The following is a 22,199-nucleotide window of genomic DNA, read 5'->3' on the forward strand; positions in this document are numbered from 1 at the left end:
ATTTCTCATTTTTTAAAGAAATTCTAAACTTTACTATCTGCAGGAGAATCTGGAGACTATCTTGGTAAAAGAAAAGCTCAGACTCTGAAATATAACCATCATTTACTTTCTCTAGTGTGAAATATGAAAAAAGAAAGATGTGTGATAAACACTACAACTGGTATCAGTGGAAGGGAGAAGAGGAAATGAGCCATGGATGTGAGGGCAAGATGATCAACCTATTTTATACACATAGAAAAACATCCTAAATGAAATCTATCGCTTTTGGTCAAGTAATATAAACTAATAAAAATTAATAGAAAAACAAATTCTTTACCAAATCTGAAATATGTAATGTCTCAACCTTAACTGTGGTCACCAGTCAGTGCAATAGGACACAAAAACTCACTATTCTAGAGTAACAGCCACTATCACCTTTTACCAACATCTCTTCGAAATCTTCCTCATTCAAAGCTGCCCTCTTTACCCAATTTCCAGGTCATTGTTGTCATCCCAGTCAGAGATATCCCAGATATAGAGTGTTCTGCTAAATGAATTAAATACCCTTTATGGTTTTTTATATGGCATAATTCTATATTCCAAATCAAAACAGAAAAATTTGGTTAGGAGCACACTTCATTGTTGGAATGCTTGAGTGATTCCGGTGATTCCCTATCAGATCTCCAGTACCAAACAGGAGTAGGTGGGAAAGGAGTAGTGGGCCTAGCATCTCTGGGAGGAGAGCTGAGGAGACAAATGGGAGAGCAGTGAAAGGCCTGTAGTTGGTGGCCTCTGACGTCATATAGGGATTTTTCATATGCCAGTTTTTATCTCTTTCACGTTCATGTTAACACTGCTGGCTCCCCATCACTGTGTCTATGCTCTTAGAAGGAGGCCTGGGAAACCCCCGCCACCTGTGTGGTCGATACTGACCTATCTCCACATCAATTCAGGTACTTTCTGTCTAGGCAAACAAGGATGCTAATCATGCCCAAAGTTCTGGAACTACTGTGGCAAAACTCTATAAACTTTTAATTGCATTTCTTTGTATTTTTTAACTCTGGACTCCATATTTATTTCATTGAATTAAGCATAGTTTGAGTTGTAGACTGTTACTGTATGGCCATCAACAACCATCTGGATTATTCCTCAGTGCTCACCAGCACCTGGATAAAGTGCAGACATGTACTACTAATTTAGAGTTCATAATTCTTTATGTTGCTAGGCCTGTATCTTCTTAGCCTCTCAAAGAGACAAGGCAGTCTTCTCTGTTGTCCCTGTTGCCAGCATGAGCATGACTCAACTTGCTCTGACAAACTCAAACCACTTTTAATGATCACATCCATTAATCTTTTTGAAAGTATGTTCACCATGGATCCAGACATATGCTTCATATTACTCTCTGGTTCTGGTCCTCCACTCAGAACTGGGCATGACTTCCAGACAGAGTAACACAAAGCTCTTCCCAGTTTACAGCCTCACTTTCCTGAAGCGCTTATTGCTTCCTTCTATCACTGCTGCTTACAGGACTCCTTCCTTGTTTATATTCCCAGACTCTATGTGTATGCCTTCTCTCCTATAGTAACACCAAGACATTATACAATCTTTTCTTCAAAATAGATAGAAATCCGTTGTGTTCTCAATCTCCTCCCAACTAAATAAGTTAAGACTATGGCAATACTAACCAAAGTCCACAGGAATCTACTCTCTCATTCGATCACAAGAATTTAGTAAATATATTCATTTTAATATCACACAAATTATCAAAAAATACTAATAGGTACCAAAAGAAAGATTACTAGCGTTATAAAACAACTTTCAGAAAAAAAGGTGATGAGTCTTGGAATGAGTCTGATCTAATAGTGTTTATTATTGTGAGTATTTAAGCCTCTACCCTGCTGATTAATGTGAATATTGCATATTCTGTGCTGATTGATAGCTGTCACAACATGAGACTCCTTTCATATAAATAAGTTATATCTTAAATTTCAGGAAAGAGTGACACTATATAATTCATCCATGCTTAATTCAAGTTCCTCTTCTTCTCATTATGTCATAAGGATGGAAAACCACAACCAGATTTTATCCTGTCTTATCAAGTCTGAGCTTTTAATGTGTCCCCTCCAGATAAACAGTTATTCATTGATGTTTTCCAATTTAATGACAATAGAAGTTTACTGAATATTCCTTTTTCTTAAAACCATTAGGAAGAGACTTTGTAGAGATGGGAAACAGGAGACACAGCCTTATGATAAGGAAAATGTTACGCACCTGGTGGTTTGTTTCCATGATAAACTCACCCTTCAATCAAAGACTTTTGTTCAAAGTACTGCATGAAAAGACTAGTGGGTTAAAGGGAGAGCCATGGGACTAGTTATGGGACTTACGTCTCTTGCAATCATTGGTATCCTTTCCATACTAAGCCCCTTCTTTTGCTTTCTTGGGTCATCAGCGTTTCTACCCTCCTCATCTCTATTTCGTGTGGAAGTCTGTGTGTTGAGCTGCATGGTCCTCCTCGAAGCCTCCTTACAGCTTCTACTCTCCACTTCCTGAGTCCCAACCCTCATTTCATCTGGACTGGCAAGACTTTCTGTATTTGTTTGCATTTCCCTTACATAGTCTCATTCATACTGAGATCAGTGTCAATCGAGAGGGTCCATACAGAGGCTGAACTGAGTTATCACCAACACACACTGTTAACTTCCTATCTGTTTGTGTGTTTGGCAAGATATCTGCTCCACATCCCCACAGTATATTTAGGTGAATATCATCTGTATGATAGCTTATTATCATTTTCAGTACTCTAAGTAATTCAAAAAACACTTCTTTCAGAACAAGGTAGTAAGTGGTAATATTTTCATATCAACACATCAGTACATTAAGGGCTGAGACTGCTGATAGAGAAGGATAGCTATTTGATCTGATGATACCATATTACTTTGAAAAAACTTACTAGAAAAAATATTTGTTTCTTAGGAGAGAGAAAAACAGAGAAAGAGGTGAGGAGGGAGGCAGGGAGGAACACGTGCACACACACACACACACATGAAAAGAGAGAGCGAGCCTCCCGCACCAGTGAATAGAGTAGCATTCAACCAGGCCTTTGGCTTTTGCAAATCCAGAGAGCATCTCTGAACTAGACCTCAGCTCCACCAGGACACAGAAGCACCATGGAGTAGACCCAGGTCCAGGTGACTCATAGCAAAGCAAAAATAATACATTTCAATTAGGATTCAATAAAGGAGTGCAAGCATGAAATGATGTGTACCGCCACTTCCTTATAAACTAACCTCTATTATTGATTTTATTAAACCCAGAAAAAGTAGGCAAGGATTCTACATACTACAAAAAGGATTGCTCACACTACCTTTTAGTTAGCCAAAAGCCCACTTATGTGACTCATGGAGCAGCTGTAAAAATTTCCAGTGCCATTTGAAAGCAGAAGATACTGCTTTGAGGACATTAGGCTTCAGAGCACTAGATACTGCATCCTATGAGGCCCACACTTTGTAAACACTGCTTGGCTTCTTAGCAAGAATTAGTAGGGACTATAGATATGCATGAGATACCTGGCCTCAGACTTATCTTATGTGTCCAATACTTTATTCTATATGGTTTATACTCTCCCATTAGTCTAAGTGTTCAGTTCATTTAAAGTTGCACAATCTCTTAATGTTTTGTGAGTTTTATTATGTAACCTCAATAAAACTTACACAGACTATTCCTTAATTAAAGGCCACTTAGTATGTGCAGTCATTTCAAAATCTTACTAAAATCTTACTGGAGAGTAGTGCACACATGAAACTCATATATTGTTTACAGAATTTAGTCTGACCTGGGTTGTTATGGAGAGAAAACAAACTGAGGATGTACTACCTACGGTGTTGACTCTAGTAACCACATACGAAGAAAAGCTATCAGTCAGCATGAAGGACAGACTGGATCCCCAACTCATCTCTCAATCCTGAAGATAAACATACTAAGAAAGAGTAGGTTGTCTGTCTACAGGGTGTTATAAAACATTCATGACACATCAGTGGAAAAAACTGGATTTTCTTATTCTTCCATTATTAACTCCTAACTCAGGCCAGAACATGGTGTGATGTGAAAAGCTTCCAGGGAAAAGCTTCCCCCTCTTTAGTACAATGGGGGTCTCTATGGTCAGAGGATTCGGGAGATGATGAACAATGTGGCCCAAAAAAAAAAAAAAAACTTTAGGGAATAATAGCTATAGGCAAAAAAAAAATTATTGACTGGATATCTGTCTATAAGGGTTAGGTAGGCAAAAGAAACGATAGGAGACAGTTGTAAGAAAGACTAGAGAAAACAGATCACACACTTAAAATGTAGCCAAAATCTAATCTACAAATGAAGCCACCACTTGAATTCTCCTGTGAGTGCTGTGGACAGGAGAGGCTGTGGCATGCTCCTTGCTGTTTCAGCAGCTATCATGAGAAACAAGGCTTAGTTTCTTTTCCCAAGGGCAGAACTGAACTCTGACTTCTTTGTATTTTGAATCCTGACCCATGAGCACTTCCATATGAGACACACATATAATAGAACACACCACTGCAGTGAAAGTAAATGCCTTTTATTATCCAGAAGAAAGATGCCCCAAGGCCTTCATCATTTTGCCCACAGGTGGAAGTTGTTCTCTAGGAGACAAGTGAGCACAGGCAAGTGCAGGAAAGGGGGTTAGTGGTACTTGTGAGCCAGGGCAGAGGCCACACCAGCCACCACCTTCTGAAAGGCAGCCTGTGCAGCGGGGGTGAAATCCTTGCCCAGGTCGTGGGACAGCACAATCACGATCATATTGCCCAGGAGCTGTGGGAAGACAGAACAGGCATCTCATGATACTAGAGCAAAAACACCAGACACTGCAGGCTCGTTTCAAACCACAACTTATGGTTACAGTCTTAAAGCAGAAGCAGAATGACAGCTGGGTCCCGCCCGCCAGTGCTGATGAGAATCCTCTATGTCAACAGAATCTATAGGCAAATTATATTCTTCCCTATGAGCCTAGTCAGAGAGCCAGTGGGCTCTGGTATTCTTGAGAGCTGTGCAAGGAAGCAGGGGATTGCCTATCTTCCCTGTCCTCAAAGCAAATTACCAGGAAATACTTGAAAGAAAACAAAATAAGAAAAAAAGCAGATTAAGAAGAAGAAATAGATTTTAAAACTGGAAGCGAAAATGAAGAGTTTCTTGGAGAAAGAAGAAATCACAGCCTCAAAGAACAAAGAGGGGAGACCACAATAGTGAGGGGAAGTAAAGTCGTCAAACTCTTGCCGGCCCTCCACAGGGCGCAAGCAGTCATCTTCCATCCAAACCTCTCCCTAGAGACTCTTCCCTCTTCCTTCTGATGGGAAGGTGAACCCCAAAACCAGAGGAAGGAAACCACAGGCAAACCCATCAGACTCACCCTGAAGTTCTCAGGATCCACGTGCAGCTTGTCACAGTGCAGCTCACTCAGGGCAGAAAAGGTGCCTTTGAGGTTGTCCAGGTGTTTCAGGCCGTCAGCAAAGGCATGGATCACCTTCTTGCCATGGGCTTTCACCTGGGCATTGCCCATGACAGCAGAGGCAGAGGACAGGTCCCCAAAGTGTTCAAAGAACCTCTGGGTCCAAGGGTAGACAAACAGCAGCCTAAGGAGAAGACAACCAGAGGAAGCTGGAAGTTAGTGCCTGTGGAAAACAGACCTGTATCTCCACGCACCCACTTGTGAGCTGCATTGTAACCTCAGTACCAACCTGCACAGGGCCTCAGCGCCAACTGCGTCAGCGTTGGCCTTCCCCCACAGGCCGGAGATGGCAGCCTTCTCGGCATCAGTCAGGTGCACCATGGTGTCTGTTTCTGGGCTTGTGCTTCAACACAACTATGTCAGAAGCAAGTGTGAGGAGCAACTTGTCCTGCCCCACCTTTTATGCCCTGCCCTGGCTCCTGCCTTCTCTGCCCGCTGTGAGCAGATTGGCCAATTCCAGGGTGTGGTTCTGCAGGGTGAGGCTTCGGCAATGACAGCCATATCTCTCCCTGGCAGCTATGGCACTGACTTAGGTGTCTAAGCTCTGGGTCCTCCCTCTGAATAGTGTCTGCCCTTATCCCTGCAGCAAGCACTGGCCATAACACATACTTTTTGGTAGCTTTCAATAGAGTTAACCACCAAGTTCACAAACAAACTGGTTGGTAAAATTACTTTCCCAATTATATTATTATGTAAACGAGAAACTGAGGCACTAATTTAGATATGCCTTTCTCATTGTTCCCAGTTTGAGTTCATTGAAGGACTTCTTCTCTCTCCGGAGTGCTCCTGAGCATGCCACATAATCATTAGCACAAATTGTGGTGCCTCCATTGTGCTCTAGGTATGCCTTCCTTCGGGTGTCACTTCCTCCTGATTAAAGAATAAACACTATTTTATTTACTATTTTCTCTCATTTCTGTCACATGAATGTTTTTGTGGTTTACTTGCGTGTGTATATGTGTGTGTATGTGTGTGTGTTTTCAAGTTTCATGAACACATGTGATTGGGAGGAGTGTGGGAAGAGGCCAATATTCCGTCTTCAGGGAATCTTCCTCAATTGCTCTCTACCTTATTCATTGAGTCAGGATCTTGCAAGTCAACCCAGTGCTCACAAATGAGGTTAGGTTGGGCAGCCTGCTCTTTAGGGATCCCTGTCCTGAGGGATCCCTGTCCTGAGGGATCCCTCTCCTGCCATCCAGGCTTTGAATCACAGCACATGATGCTCATGATGAGTGTATCTGTGCGTGCCTATACCTACGTATGGAACTTACCTAGCTCTTACATCTTTACACAAACCCCAAAAAATGATGTCTGGAAAATTAGATAAGCTTGAATGGAAATTATCCTGTGCAGCAGTGGCTCGATTCAATTTTAGGGACCCAGAGAAGCAAACAGAATTCTCAATTCTGGAAGAAAAAAAAACACAATATAAAGCTATATAGAATCCTGTGTTTTGAGACATTAGGAGAGGTAATTGTCTCAAAGTAGGGATTCCTAACTGCTTCTGTCTGGGAAGGTACCTGTAGCCAAGCAGAAAAGAAAGTAGAAAGGCATTCTACTGGTGACTGACTGATTGATCAATTAATTGATTGGTTGGCTGACTCATTCATTCACTCAGATTGGTGGCTGTTAGCCATTAAGTGTACTATATTTTGGACCATTTTCTTGATTTATCCCATGTCCTAGTTGAATTTTTGTTACTGTTGTGTAAGCTTGATACAATTCAGAATTATTTGGGAAACCAAGAGAAACCTTGCTTTAAAAATTGCCTCCCTCAGATTGCCTGTAGGCAAGCCTGAAGGGTATTTTTTTTTATTAATAACTGATGCTGTTGGGCACAGCCCACAGAGAATGATGCCATACACCAGCAGGTACTTCTTGATGCTGTAAGGAAGCAGGCTGAGCCAGCTAAGAGGAGCAAGCCAGTGACCAGCATTCCTCTGTAGCCTCTGCATCAGTTTCTGCCTCCAGGATCCTGACTTGAGGTCTTATCCCAACTTCCCTCCATGAGAGAGCAAGACTTGAGAAGAGTAAGATGAAATAAATGCTTTCTTTCTCAAGCTGGCTCTGGTCATGGTGTTTTATCAAGTGGCAGAAACGCTGAGATACAGACTCCTTTTTCCCTCCAATGCAGCTTGTCTACGTTATCTCCATAGCTCTTCCAATACCCTCCTGCTTCCTGTTTTCATTTTCTTCTGTGTAACACACTGTTTACTTCTCATGCTAAAACAGACCTCTGTAGTTTTATTTCTTGATGTTAAAGGCTGCAATGTAAGAGGAGAAGCAGGTTTTCTGAGGCAGTGTTGGTATCGCAACACTCCCAAGGTCTCTGCTAGGTCTCTAGTCTTTTTCTTATCCAGACCTTCTGATCTTTGTCCCCTGCCTAAACTGAGAGCAGGGAACCACTTTCCTATTTGCAGTGTTTCTAGACTTTGTATAGGTGTACCACTGTCTAGAAACAACTCTTTTTCCACCTGCTCATCACCAGCAACAAATATTCAGTAGTAATAGCTCATGCTTTTAGCTCTAATAGTCACACATTATAATTCAGATATTTTTCAAATTTTGAAATATTCTTTAGAATTCCATACATATATACAGTGCATTTTGATTATACCTACTTCCCCAACTCTTCTCAGACACCCCCACTCGATCTCCTTCTTAACTTTACATTCTCTCTCTCTCTCTCTCTCTCTCTCTCTCTCTCTCTCTCTCTCTCTCTTTGTCTGTCCCACTGAGTTCAGCTAGTGCTGCTCATAGAACCATGGATGCTACTACTCCAACTACTAGAACATAGGCAAACTCCTAGCAGCCACAGTGTAACAGATATACAACTGCCTTTCTCCCGTTAAGTTATCAGGAAAATAATGAATTCTGTCTCATTTGCTGCTCCAAGAAGATTAACGTTGTTTTCATTGCTCCCTTCTTCTGGTAATTCCTCCTTCACTGATGGATTGGTTTCACCTTTCATTTTACCTTTCCCAACCCCTCAGTGGGTACAGGCAAACAAAACTCACTAACTCACTTCTTAGTCATGTAGAAAAGGCTGGGTTCTTCTACAGTTTTCTGGAGTTTAGGTAACAATTATATATGCATATTTATTATTTTATGTAATATACAACTTTTATGTATTATATAGACTAGTACATTTTTATCTTTATTATTAATTAAATTTGTTTGTTTAATTTACATTCCAATTGCAGTTTCTCATCCCACCTCCTGCCCCATCCCCCAACCCACTCTTCCTTTCTCTGTTTCTGTTCAGAAAGAGACAGGCTTCCCATGGGCATCAACAAAGCATGGTTTATCAAGTTGAGGTAGGACTAAACTCCTCCCCTTGTATTAAGACTGGGCAAGGCAACCCAGTATGAGGAATAGGTTCCTGGAAGCCCAGCAAAGCCTTAGGAACAGGTCCTGCTCCCACCACTAGGAGTCCCACAAGTAGCTCAAACTATACAACGTCACACATATGTAGAGTGCCTCTGTTAGTCCCACATAGGCTCCTGAGCTGTTGGTCCAGAGTCTGTGAGCTCCTATTAGCCCAGGTTAGCAGTCTGTGGGTTCCCTTGTGTTTTTCTTGACACCCCTCCGTCTCCTCAGCAGGATTCCCCAGATTGGCCCAGTGCTTGGCTGTGGATCTCTTCATCTGTTTCCACCAGTCACTGGATGACAGCTGTCTGATAACAACTGGGGTTGTTTATACTGGTGCCGTTTTCATAGTCAGTCTTCACTAAAACCCGAAGAGATGAGAGTTAATTATTTTTTTCAGCTTTGTATAATACACAAAAGTGTTATTATCAGTTGTTATCAGACAGCTTCCATTTGTTTTTCTTGTACTGTTTGATACAAGCTTCTCCTGTGACTCAGCACCAACTTCCTCCTTGTCCACCTGGTCTCACAGGCCACTGATGGCTGACTTCCCATTGTCAGACTGTGCGCCATGGTGTAAGGCTGTTGCTAGCGAGTAAACTGGTGATCAGTAAGTTCAGGACAAGCTCGCATTGCTCTACCGTCTATGCCCAGCCCAGAGCACAGACTCTAAGACATCAAAGTTCACGGGCATGCAAATGAAAGATCCTCCCCTCTTCCCCAGTTCACAGTATCTGAGGGTTCTGAATCCTGTGCTTCATGACTCAGAAATCTTGTTCTCCCTCTGGTTATGTCCCAACCTCATCCCACTCAACTGTTGTTTCCATAGTGTTAGCTAAGACATCATTCATTTTTCAGCCTGATATAATGGGATATGTCTTAGCCTAAAGTTAGATTACACTCCTAAAGCTAGCCCCCAATGTCTATTCCCTTATTTGGCCAATTCCTCATCCTGAAGCTGACTACCAAGATCCAGCTATCAAAGTATTAAAGTCCAACCATCAAAAGCCCTCTTTGGCTCACCTAATTAACATGCCCAATTAAAAGTAAACACTTCATCCTAACATGGGGTTTCGCCTTGTACCTTATAAACCGCCATTTTCCTATGTGCTACATCTGTCTCTGTCTCTCCTCTATCCAAATGTAGTTCATTGCCTGACCCTGGGACAAATATCCCTGTCCCCTTTCCCTGGTCTCCTTACTCTTCTCCCTCATCTCCTATCTCCTTTACCTCCACATCTTAGCCCATCCTAACTCAGATCTCCCCTTATTCTTTTCTTAAGAATGCCACCTGCAAGACCATTTGCTGCTGTTTTTCTGCCTGAGTCAGAAAGCCACCACTTTAACTTTTCTTCCCAGCTTAATAAAGAATCTCTCTGTGAAAACAGGCATTTGGGTGTCATTTATGCCTAGTCTGGGATCTGGGAGGGAGCCCACAGGGAATGCCCTTCAGGTGCTGTCCTTGCGTGGTAATTGTTGGGTCACAACAGTGTCCAAGCTTAAGGCTACATGTCCAGTTTGAGGTCTCTCTTAAATACTCTGAAGTGTCAGAATCCTCCCTATTTGAAATATTTATGACAATTTCTATGTTTTGGAAAAAGATAATTTGTCTTCCTGTAAGATCCAGTGGGAGAGGGATTCTGGTGTGTCCCTGGCGAATGGGGAGCACTGGCAGGAAACGGAATAAGCCACACAAAGGTTGCAGGTGGAGTTCGGAGTTTTATTTACGAAAAGAGTATTGGGTGGTAGAAAGAAGGAAGGGAGAGATTCAGAGACAGACAGAGGGAGAAAGAGACAGAGAGAGAGAAACAGTGACAGACAGAGACACACAGAGAGAAACAGGCAGAGAGATGAGAAAGACAATGACAGAGAGAGACAGAGAAAAAGAGTAGAGAGAAGCAGGGAGAGACAGATGCCTCTTAAGAAGAATGTGGTGGGGACAGAGGAGAGGGGGCTGAGGCGAGCTTGCTGAGGTGGGGAGAGAGAGATTGGGAGTGGGCAGAGCTTGTCTTTTAAAGGGACAGGGTACTGTCTGAATTCATCCTTCCAGGTGACAGGGAAGGCCAGCATAATCCTGACACTTCCATCTTTCTCTTATCATAAAAAGGTGGAGGGATTAAAGTGTATAGCAGGTGGGACAGAGATAGGGGCAGTGGGCTCTTAAGATTGAGTCCTGCTGATTCCTAACGTTTCCCTTAGTATCTACCAGAGTTTCCCTCTGACTCTTTGTATGAACACAGATCAGCTCCCTCCTTGTAGGTTCTCTGTGATGCTGCCTATCTCTGAAAGGAAAACAAATGAAATGAATCATGAAATTATTTATTGGGCAGATGTTATACCATGAGGATGGGTGTTTCTCCCAACTTCAGAATGTAGGATTCTAGGAAAGGGTTTCCTAAGGACCAAAATGAAGTTGGAATCTTAGTACTAGCCATGAGAGCAACTACAGCAGCTACCTTCTTCTGAAAAGCAGCCTGCAGTGTCGGAGTGAATTCCGTGCCAAAGTGGCAGGATTGCAAATCACTATCATGCTGCCCAAGAGCTGTGGGGAGGAAGAAGACAGACATATACATATGATAAGAAGAGAAATAAAGCTTGGCTTCTGAGGAACTGTACCAACACTTCCTCACAGTCTATCCCAATTTGATCCCTAGGCAATTTCTTCCAAAATAAAAAAGTAACTATACACATGTATGTATTTATGTGCATCTATATATTATGAGTGTGTACATATAATTTATATGTACACATATAGACATATTCTATGTACATGCTTAGTAATCAATTGATTGATGTGATGATGTGCTGTAACTTTACAACTCCTGTTGCCCCATCTATAATAGATGGTCAGATCTTTCTTTCATCCACAGATACTCATTTTTCTTTCCTTAACTTTGCATTTACTTCTAATTTCATGAAATTCTGATTGTTCTTTCCATGGCCTTTAGAACCACTTGTTCTGTCTTATTGCTTGAGGATAGATATTCTGAAAGCCTCATATGGAAGTTGGGAGTCAGGAGAATGTTTTTCCCAAATCTAGCACAAGAAAATGAGAGGTAGGGTGTATAATTGGCATATTGACCTAAGCAAGGGACTTGGGAATAAGTGGAGGTAGAGGTGTGGGTAGGGGACAAAGACAGAATATAAAATAAAGAAATTTCTTTAAGGGAAGATTGTGAAAAGGGTAAATAAAGAATATTAACCAAAAGTTGAAAATCATTAAGAGGTGAAGTATAGGAAAGTGAGAGAGAATGTGGGGGGAACAGAATTAACTGAAACACAGGAGCACGGAGAGGAGACAGCAGAGCCCCCAGCCCTCAGCCTGAAGTTCTCCGGATCCACATGCAGCTTGTCACAGTGCAGCTCACTCAGGCTGGGAAAGGTTGCTCAGTTGACAGGTGTTTCAGAACTTCACCAAAGGATCCCATCACCTTCCTGCCAAGAGCCTTCATCTGGGGTTACCCTCAGTGGCAACATGGAAGAAAATGACGTCACATGCTCAAAGTAGTTCTTGGACTGTGGAAAGACAAATGCCAGCCTTGGCAGTGAAAACATCAAAGGATAGAGAAATTCAGTGCCCCCACAGATCCGGCTCCATATGTTCCCTTGTGCTGTTTGTCCTAACATCTCCAGGGATTAGTACCAATTTCTTCTGCCTTCCTCATCCCACATGCCAGTGATGGCAGCCTTCTCATCATCAGTTAGCTCTACAGCATGTCTCTGTGTGAGGTTCCTAGTAAACACGGCTGCATTACAGTAAATGCACAGTTAGCCCTGCTCGGCTCCTATAGTAACTTGTTAGGCTGTCTTTGGTTGATATTCCTGGGGGCCTGCTCTTTTCTAAAGGGAAAGGGAGGAGGAGAGGATACTATGGGAGAGGGGAGGTAGGGAAAGTCTAGGAGGAGTGTCAGGGGGGGCAAGTGCAGTTGAGGTGCTTTGTATAAGAGAATTTTTAAAAAAAAATTTAAAGGGAATTTTATGCTTTTATTCTAATTCAACTATAACTTGATATGCCACGTTTTGTTGATATCAATGGTAGGTCTGTCCTTTTCTAAATAGAAACAGAGGAGGTGTGGATGGAGGTTGAGTAGAGGAGAGTTGGGGTGGTGAGGACTGGGAGGATAGGAGGGATGGGAAATTGTGGTTGGGATGTAAGATAGATAGATAGATAGATAGATAGATAGATAGATAGATAGATAGATAAAATTTAAAAAAGAAAGGGGCAAGAAAGAAGGGAGTGAAGGGAGGAAGGCTGTGAGGCTTAGAATGGAATGGAAGGGGGAATGTGTAAAGTGAACGAGAAATGTTTTATCTTATAACATAAAGCTGATAAAAATCACCAAATATAAAGATTCCAAGCTATGTAATTGGTAGGTGTGTGGATGGGTTGATCAAATGGTTGGTTCTTCTGTGCTGAAAAATTGAGAATGCAAATCGAGGGTTGTAAATAAGTCCTGGATCACTGGCACCCCCAGCCAATATGGTCATGTTTATACATCAAAATATCAATGTCAGGGCTGTTTTCTGATCCTGAAGAGGAATTGTATATTATGGCAGGGCAGAGCAGTTCCAAAAGTGACTTTTAAATTATGTTATCGATCATTATTATTTGACTTATAAATCAAAATATATTGAAATTTTTGTAAACAAATAGATGTCCTAATTTTTTGCTTTGTTTCTTTGTATACATTTTTATTGTGTTAAACCTAACATAAAGTTTATCACCAACCATTTAAGAGCCAATTTTGGTGCTATTAGATACCTTCTGAGTTTTGTATGGCCATCACCACTCTCCAATGTCTGACCTTCTGCCCCATTTCAGACAGAGATTGCACTGCATCTCCCCCAGCCCTGAGTAAAGCATTTTCATCCCGTTCTGTCTTTTGTCTCTGGGATAAAATTAGTCTAGTTTGCTACAGGTGAAGCCCACACCCTATGTTAGCACAGAGGTTCTATTTTATTTGTATTTTATAATGGCTTTTATAATTTATTTATTATATTTATAGTAACTTTGTAATTTGTTTATATATTTATTGAAACAGAGTTCCACTATGTAACACTAACTAGCCTAGTACTCACTATATAGGATATCTTGCTCTTGAATGCACAGAGATCCATCTGTCTCTGCTTCTTAATGCTGGGATTAAGACATGAATTACCACACCTGGTCAGATTCTTATCGCTCCTATGCAGAAGTGGACTTTAGAAGTAGATTCAGTAAAGACAAAGCACTATAGCGCACTTGTAGCAGGGAAGGAAGTAGCAACGCTATCTGTGTTACCAGGCTTGGCCCATGATAACTGAAAAGGGGAATACAAGCGGGGGTCAAGTCCACAAGTGTGATGTTGAATAGATCAAGATTTGTCTGGTGCACACTGTATTTGGAACATTCTTAAACAAGCCAAAATGAAATATCGAATATGTAAGTTTGGCTCCCTCAAAGAGCACAGCCGTATTAAGAATATAAGAAGGAAACAGATCTCAGTCTGCACTATAAACCATCACTCCTACATAAATAATAAATTAGCAAATAGTAAAAATAGCAGAAAATACACTTTACCAAATTTTCCTAAAATCTTGCAACACATTTATGATTACCCAATCATTGACCCTTTTTATGAAAAAAGGAAATTGATTCTGAAACACTCTTAGTAGATATGCTGAGCTGCTACGTGATGTCATTACAGAGCCACTGTCAAGCCTTGCTACTCGGGGAGTGCTTTGAGAGCAGTGTTGTGATAGGATGAAGCCTTAAATTAGAAAGATCTCAGTCCTGTTATGTATGCTGTTGATCACAGGAAGGAAAACAAGACAAGAAAACTAAATGCTGTTCTGAGTGTAAGGTTATTGGACTGGCTGAAGCAGCTGACGCTGGTAGAAAAGTGTCAGCAGAAAAAGTGGAAAACCTGGTAGCTGCTGGCAACCTGGAAGACACCTGTGTGGAGGGGTCTGATAGACAGTTCCACCTGTGTGGAGGAGTCAGGTAGACACTCCCACCTGTGTGGAGGAGTCCGCTGATAGACACTTCCACCTGTGTGGAGGAGTCATCTGATAGACACTCCCACCTGTGTGGAGGAGTCTGATAGACACTCCCACCTGTGTGGAGGAGTCTGCTGATAGACACTTCCACCTGTGTGGAGGAGTCAGGTAGACACTCCCACCTGTGTGGAGGAGTCAGGTAGACACTCCCACCTGTGTGGAGGAGTCCCATAATAGACCCTTCCACCTGTGTGGAGGAGTCAGGTAGACAGTTCTACCTGTGTGGAGGAGTCCGCTGATAGGCACTTCCACCTGTGTTGAGGTGCGAGCGCAGAGCTAGATAGCAGGCCGAAGGTAAATAACCCTGAAGAGTTTGAGCAATAATGACGTACCCACAAAGTAGTTTGATAACTACAAAGTTAAAGTGTTGACAGTGAAGCTTTAGGGAGCATAAGAAATGTGGAATAAAATAGAGTTCAAAGAGTCACTGCTGTTTTAACTCAGAATTGATTTCAATTAAGGAAATGCAAACTTTGATGGGGGATATCTAAGTTACAATTGGTGTCAGAGTAGATGTCTGGATTTTGATGACAAACCCTTCGGGGAGAGACGCATACGAGAAAGGTGTGCCACAGAGAGGTAAAGAAAGACTGGCTGTCGTCTAAATACACCATCGACTCAAATGTAAGTACTTCTTGCCTATTTACCATGTGGCTATCCTGAACTATTTCACATTTGAATTTTAATCAGCATAAAATAAACGCAATAATTAAACTCAGTTCAGGTCTACTTTCTGTGAGCCTGAATGAGTTAGTTGTGCTAATACTGCTTTATTCACTTGTAAAAGTGCAAATTGACCTGGTTCATAATACTGAATTAGACAATTATACTCATAAGCATAGCACAGTGTATAGGAGGCATAAGTCTGAGTAAGTGGCATTGTTTTTCTTTCAGTTCTGTTTTTTCAGTTCTTTCCAAGAAACTAACTCTGCTTGACTTCTCTTAGAATTTGTCTCTAGTGACTTATCAAGATGCTGGCCTCAGCAGCTATCACACATTACATGCTTTAGAGGAGAGAGAGGTACAGGATTATCAGTTAAGAGTATCCTAGGTTGCAGACTGAGTTAAAGTCACCTGTTCTCCATGAGACCTTGTCTCAAAAAAGTAAATATAATAACACTATCAACAACAACTAATTGGTATGGGTGAGTACTCAGCAAATGATAGACTTTTTAATGCAAGTATATGGACTTGAATTTGATTCCCTGTATCCCGATTAAAAGTGTGGTGATGGTTCAGATGTTCCCAGAGGCAGAAAGTGGGATTCCTGAGATTTACTGGTTCACCAGCCTAGACTGCATAGCCATTAACTTGTTTGGTTGATATATCTGGGAGGCCTGCTCTTTTATAAGAGGAAACAGAGGAGTGGATCTGGGAGAGAGGGAGAGAAACTGGGAGGAGTACTACATGAAAGAAAAGAAAGAGAGAGAGAAAAGAAAATTTTAAAAAATGCATTTGTCCTTTGTATTCCTTAACACAGAGTCATACCAATATGACTGCACAGACTGACACCTGTACACTTATGCAAACATTCTTAAAGAAGTAATAATAATAAATTTATGTCAGTGAATTATTTCGATCTTTTTGGTATCTTCCTTTTTTGTATTTTCATTGGTAAAAATTGCTAAAGAACCAAAAATTTAACCTTCATTTGTTAAAAATCATTCATCATCCTTGTTAGGAAAAAAATTAAAATGAGCGGCTCTGCCAGCACAAAGAAATCCAATTAGGACAGATCAAATTAAATTAAAATGCCCATCAGGTTGCCGAGCACATGGTGGGGAGACAGGAAAGCAGGGAGCACATGCAAACCCAGAACCATGTGTTTCTCCTCTGGGAGTCCACTTAAATATCCTGTGGGAGTGGTCCTGACCCTCCCCCAGGGAGGAGTCAGGACCTAGCCTGCTGGGATTTGGAGTCCAGACTAATGGAACTCCCAGGCCAGGGGGCTAGGATGGATGCCAGGGGCTGGGGCTACACTCCAGACTTAACAATCCTGATCTGTACATAAGTAAATCAGAAACAATTTTAAAATGATATTGTTTGGATTTCTGACTGGAAAGGCCTCGATATATAGATTGGCCTTTCTGCAGACAGAGAGCCTGTCTTCTGCCATCCCTGCAGCATCAATCCTTCACTTCATGAAGTGACCAGTCAGAATCAAGAGAGGAGTCAAGAAAAAGAAATAAGATACTGGAAATGGATATGGTTCTTCCTAGCTTAGTGACATCATTTTGAATTCAGTGAGATCCCACATGTATTCTAATGAGACTGCTATAAAATTTTGTAGAGTTCAGATATGCCCTAGTCTCCATCTCTAAGAATTATTGGTCTCCATCCTTGTGGTGGAGACAAAGAGGAAAGTCAAATATCGACCAATGCAAAGAGGTCAAGAAATGAGAACTGGAATTATTTTTGCCCCAATTTGTCACTATAGCTCCCAGAATTTGCACATTCAAACACGAATGCTTTTGGTTTTGTTTTTTAATTTTATTTTATTAATTTTTTTTTCATTTATTTTACATACCTCCCACAGTTTCCCCTCCCTCCTCTCCTCCAGCTCCTCACTATCCCTAGCATTTATCCCCATCCTCTCCTCCTCCTTCTCCATTCAGAGAGGGGCAGGCCTCCCATGGGCTGGAACACAGCATGGCACATCAAGTTGAGGCAGGCAAGCTCTTCCCCCAGCATAGAGGCTGGGAGAGGTAATTCAGCAAAGAGAATAGGTTCCCAAAAGCCAGCTAAGTGCCAAGGACAGGTCCTGATCTCACTGCTAGGAGCCTTACAAACAGACCAAGCTACATAACTGTCACAAACATTCAGAGGGCTTAGATCAGTCCCATGCAAGCTCCCTAACTGTTGGTTCAGAGTCCATGTAATGCCAAGAGCTCCGGTCAGATGTCTCTGTGGGTTCCCCCATCATAACCCTGACCCTCCTTAAGCATAACCTTGGCTTCTACAACCCCCTCCTCCCTTTCTTCAGCAAGACTCCTGGAGTTCGGTTCAAATGTCAAGCATTAATGTTTGAAACTGACTCAAGACTAGGAAATTCAGTGTCCCTGAGAAACCTGAACTCTCTGAAGCAAATTCAGTGACACGAGGGTCCCAGGCCACTTCATGGCTTTCTCTAGCTATACACACTGGGTGGGGTGACTTCAGATATCCTCCCTCCGTTTCCTACCCATTCTTCCTGGTAAATCTGGCACCAGGTCAGATTCATTCTACCTTTGCTGGTCCTTCCCAGGCTGGGAGCCTCACTTCACTTTCTGGGTTTAAACAATTACACTCCCTGTGTGCCTAGTGTCTGCAATGTTGAATTCACTTTATATATACAAGAAGGTTACTACCTCAATTATCCCAATTTTTGTTTAGTTATCTAAGGAGAGTTATAGTTACTAAAATTTTACTCCATTGTTTGAAACTGTATGTATAGCTATCGATTGAACCTGGGAGTTCTGCACCTACTGGCAAGCACGGTACAGTTTTCTACATCTTCACCCTCTCTTTCCATTTTTATTGTGCCACCATATCCCAGTAATTTCTGTAGTCTGGCTTGACATTGCTAAATGGCCCTGGGAAGTCTCAGACTAGCTCATAGGTATTGGATTTACCATCTCCTGTTACATAGTTGTATGTTACAATTTTATACTCAGGGACCTATAACTTTTGGTCTCTTCAATGGCCCTCTATGTTGAATAGTCATTAATGAAGATACCAAGGTATCCTTCAGGAGTTAGAGCATGTGGGCCTTCTCATAATTATGTAGTCTTCATTTATATGAAAGCGTTCTTGTTCTCAAATGATCCCTAAATTTACTATTTCTCTGGTACGTTTAACTTCACTTCAGGACTTGTTACATCCCGTTACACAGTCCAGAACACTGAATGCCTTAGCTGTTATTCTTCTTTGTGCCAGTGAAGTGACCCTCACACGTGACTAAAGGAAAGTACAGCATCAGTAACTCCTCGAACTTTTTCAAACAAGATCCCACATATCACTCCGCTCCCCATTTACTTTGATATCTCAGTCTCAAAAGGTATAAGCCAGCTCTTCAAAAATACACAATGAATTAAAAATTCTAGCTTGTATTTTAGATACATAAGGATTTCTCTAAAAAAAATCTACAGCTTGTTTGGGAGTTAAAGAGAGGACTCAGATATAAAAGCATTTGCTGCTCTTCTGAAAAAACAGATTTCAATTCCCAGCACCCACATGGCAGCTCATAACCAGCTGTACCTCCAGTCCAGGGGACATGACCCTCTCTTGGTCTACATACATGTAGTACACATGGACACATGCAGGCAAAACTCTCATACACATATCGCAAAACTTAAGAAAAATTTTAGCATGTCTCACTAGCCTTCTTTCCCCTAACCACTTGCTACCCTTGTTTTTACCTTGTACAGTAAATGTTTTGTACCCTACCATATACTGAACGAACCCTTTCTTCTCTTTCTGAAGAATTTTTGTCATCTCTTCATCCTCCTTGAGCCTCACCACTTTTCCACAGTATATCCTTCCCTCCACACTCATAAGCCCACCCAGATCTTCTTTCAACATAAAAGTTTAAAAAACACAATATTAGATCATTAAGAATCAACTTTATTAAACAAAATCTGTGCTCTTAAGGCCTAGTCCAGTCCTCATGTGCTCAAAGAGAGCATGAGAGACACACAGGATTGCTGGTCTACAGAAATGGGAGATTAATGGTACTTGTGGGCTAGAGCATTGGCCACACCAATCACCAGCTTCTGCCAGGCAGCGTGCACCTCAGGGGTAAATTCCTTGGCAAAATGACCAGAAAGGACAATCACCAGCATGTTACCTAGGAGCTGTAACAAAAAAAAATGGCAGTGATAGGTAGAGGTTCAAAGCGATGGCATATAAAAATTATATCCCGTGAGGATCTCTGTGTCTCATTGCCAATCCCTTCACCTGTGACAAACTTGGCAACTACATTGCATGACTCTTCTTGTTCCCATACACCACTCAACCAGCTGGATCTGTACTCTTCCTCATTCCGCCCTTTTTACCTCCAGTATTCCTTGCCTCCTGTCTCATTCACCAATGGACTAATCTAAATGAACATAAGATTGCAGGGTAACAAGATGCTTAATGGAGTCAAGCGTCCAACCAATAAAAAAGCCTCCAACTATGCCGATGTTGAGTGGGAATGAAAATACTTAGACAGTTTGTCAAAAGATGAACAAGATCAGGATTTTAGAATTTGTTCATATCTTTCCCTAAAGTACCGATTATTAGGCACCAAATAAATAAGATATTTTCTTTTCCTAACGACAAGATATCCAGTTCAAATTCTGTTTCTTCTTGCATAAATCTACAAATTTCTAAAAACACACTCTGTAAAAAACATCCAGTATCTGAACCCTTTGTTTCCCAATGCTAGAGATCCAACACAAGGCCTCAGGCATGCTAGGAGTACACTCTATGTTGCACCAAAATCTTTCTCTTCCACAGTATTTGCACAGCTAAATATTAATTTAGACTTATACTACTTATTTACTGATGCTAGTTTTGGAGGCATGTAGATGAGAATCTGTGAAGGCATTACCAATCCATGGTATCAATTCCCAGTAATGTTGTTAGCAAAAATAGTAATGAGCACATGAGCATGTTCTGAACTGACCTTGAAGTTCTCAGGGTCTACATGAAGCTTGTCACAGTGCAGCTCACTCAGATGAGCAAAGACCTCCTTGAGGTTGTCCATGTTCTTAACCGCCAAGCCTAGGGATGTCAGCACTTTCTTGCCATGGGCTCTGATTCTGGGGTTACCCATGACGGCTTGGGCAGAAGAGAGGTTTCCAAACTTGTCAAAGAATCTCTGAGTCCATGGGTAGACAATCAGGAGCCTGACACACAGGGCAGTAGCAGTTAGAAAGTCAGAACGTGTCACCATCCGCTAGTGGAAACCTGGCTAGTTCTGCCATGCATGACTTCCCCCCTCCATTCCTCCCCTGCCCTGGACTCCCATCCTACCTTCCCAGGGTTTCTCCTCCAGCTTTTTCCACATCTACTTTTTCCCAAATGCTTGTGATAGCAGCCTTCTCTTCAGCTGTGAAGTGAACCATGGTGTCAGGTCGAGAAGCTGGGAGTTGATCTCAGGTGTGTGGAAGGCAGGGTGCTCAAGTGGCTGAAGGCCTGGCCTTTTATTCTTCACTCTGGACCTTGCACCCTTCCCCCTCCCCAGGACTCTGAGGCCATTGGTCAAGAGAGGCTGGGCAAGACAGGGGTGCGGTCCAGAGGAGTCAGGTTTAGATAGCATTCCCAGTAAGATAGTGTCAAGCAGGCCCCTTCCCTCATGGGGGAGACCCTCCTGCTGCTTTTCATAGCTTTACTCTCTCTCTCCTTCCTTCCTTCCTTCCTTCCTTCCTTCCTTCCTTCCTTCCTTCCTTCCTTCTTTCCTTTCTTCCTTCCTTCCTTCCTTTTCTTTGGTCCCCTCTCCTTTCAACAGGAGATTTGCAAGGTTATCTTTCACACTCTTCCTTTTCATCTTGAACCTTCCAGGTCAGTAGATTAAAGCTGAAGCAGAGACAAACACGGGGCAGCCCTAGAGAGGATGAGGCCGTTTTTTGGCATGGGAATCAGGACCTGAGTGGCAGAAATATGCCCCTTACTCATAAGCCATGCAATACAAGGAAGTGCTGTGCAAACCGTTGCATGCATTTTCTAGAGGTCTAGGCCATGATCTCCCTCTTTCCTCACAGCTTCAGGCATGCAACCATGTCTCCAGGAACAAAACAAACAAACCAAAATTTTGTATTATCCTGACCTGTATATGTGAATATGCGAGTAAATATAGTAACAGTTATTTTTCAGTTATCTTGCTTTTTCACATTGTAGTGGTGCTAGGCATAGCTAGCTCTCAAGCGGGTGGTAAATGTCTCTTCTTTCTACAACACAGACCTATCAGCCTTTGTCTGCTGACATCTAGAGCCAAATCATTAGTGACGGCAAGAAGAAAGAAATTGATAAAAGTGGGCATTGTCTCATCTATTGATGGGCCCAGTGATAACCAATTTCAGTGCCTTGTACAAGGTCTGAAATTTTTAGAGCCATATTGAAAAGCTAGGAGGACCAGAAAGATCAATGTTGTTGATAACGTGAAACTAAAGAACCATTCTTCCCTCATCTTTAAAGTAGACAAAGACTACTTAAACTGTCATCCCCCAATCATGTGTGAGTCTTCTTCAGTTATTCTCCATATCTATGGAGTCAAGAGCAGGTGCTGTCCTCTGACTTCTACCATTTAAACATCCCAAACCTTCACATGAGA

General features: G+C 41.9%; 2 protein-coding genes across 2 annotated transcripts; both read right to left on the bottom strand.

Moving 5' to 3' along the window:
• Positions 1 to 4,549: 4,549 nt before the first annotated feature.
• LOC126492671 (hemoglobin subunit beta-like) lies at positions 4,550 to 5,893 on the bottom strand. The gene is made up of 3 exons (XM_050129212.1): positions 5,727 to 5,893; positions 5,399 to 5,621; positions 4,550 to 4,803 (listed from the first exon to the last, which is right to left on the bottom strand). The coding sequence occupies exons 1-3, from the start codon at positions 5,816 to 5,818 to the stop codon at positions 4,675 to 4,677; spliced, it is 444 nt and encodes a 147-aa protein (XP_049985169.1). The 5' UTR covers positions 5,819 to 5,893; the 3' UTR covers positions 4,550 to 4,674.
• Positions 5,894 to 19,593: 13,700 nt separating this feature from the next.
• Positions 19,594 to 20,994, bottom strand: LOC126492673 (hemoglobin subunit beta-H1). Its single transcript, XM_050129215.1, has 3 exons — positions 20,903 to 20,994; positions 20,553 to 20,775; positions 19,594 to 19,737 (listed from the first exon to the last, which is right to left on the bottom strand). The coding sequence occupies exons 1-3, from the start codon at positions 20,992 to 20,994 to the stop codon at positions 19,609 to 19,611; spliced, it is 444 nt and encodes a 147-aa protein (XP_049985172.1). The 3' UTR covers positions 19,594 to 19,608.
• Positions 20,995 to 22,199: the final 1,205 nt, after the last annotated feature.

This window comes from Alexandromys fortis, unplaced genomic scaffold (genome assembly GCF_014885135.2).
Source record: "Alexandromys fortis isolate MF-2015 unplaced genomic scaffold, M_Fortis_MF-2015_v1.1 scaffold_303, whole genome shotgun sequence".
NCBI classification, from domain to species: Eukaryota; Metazoa; Chordata; class Mammalia; order Rodentia; family Cricetidae; genus Alexandromys; species Alexandromys fortis.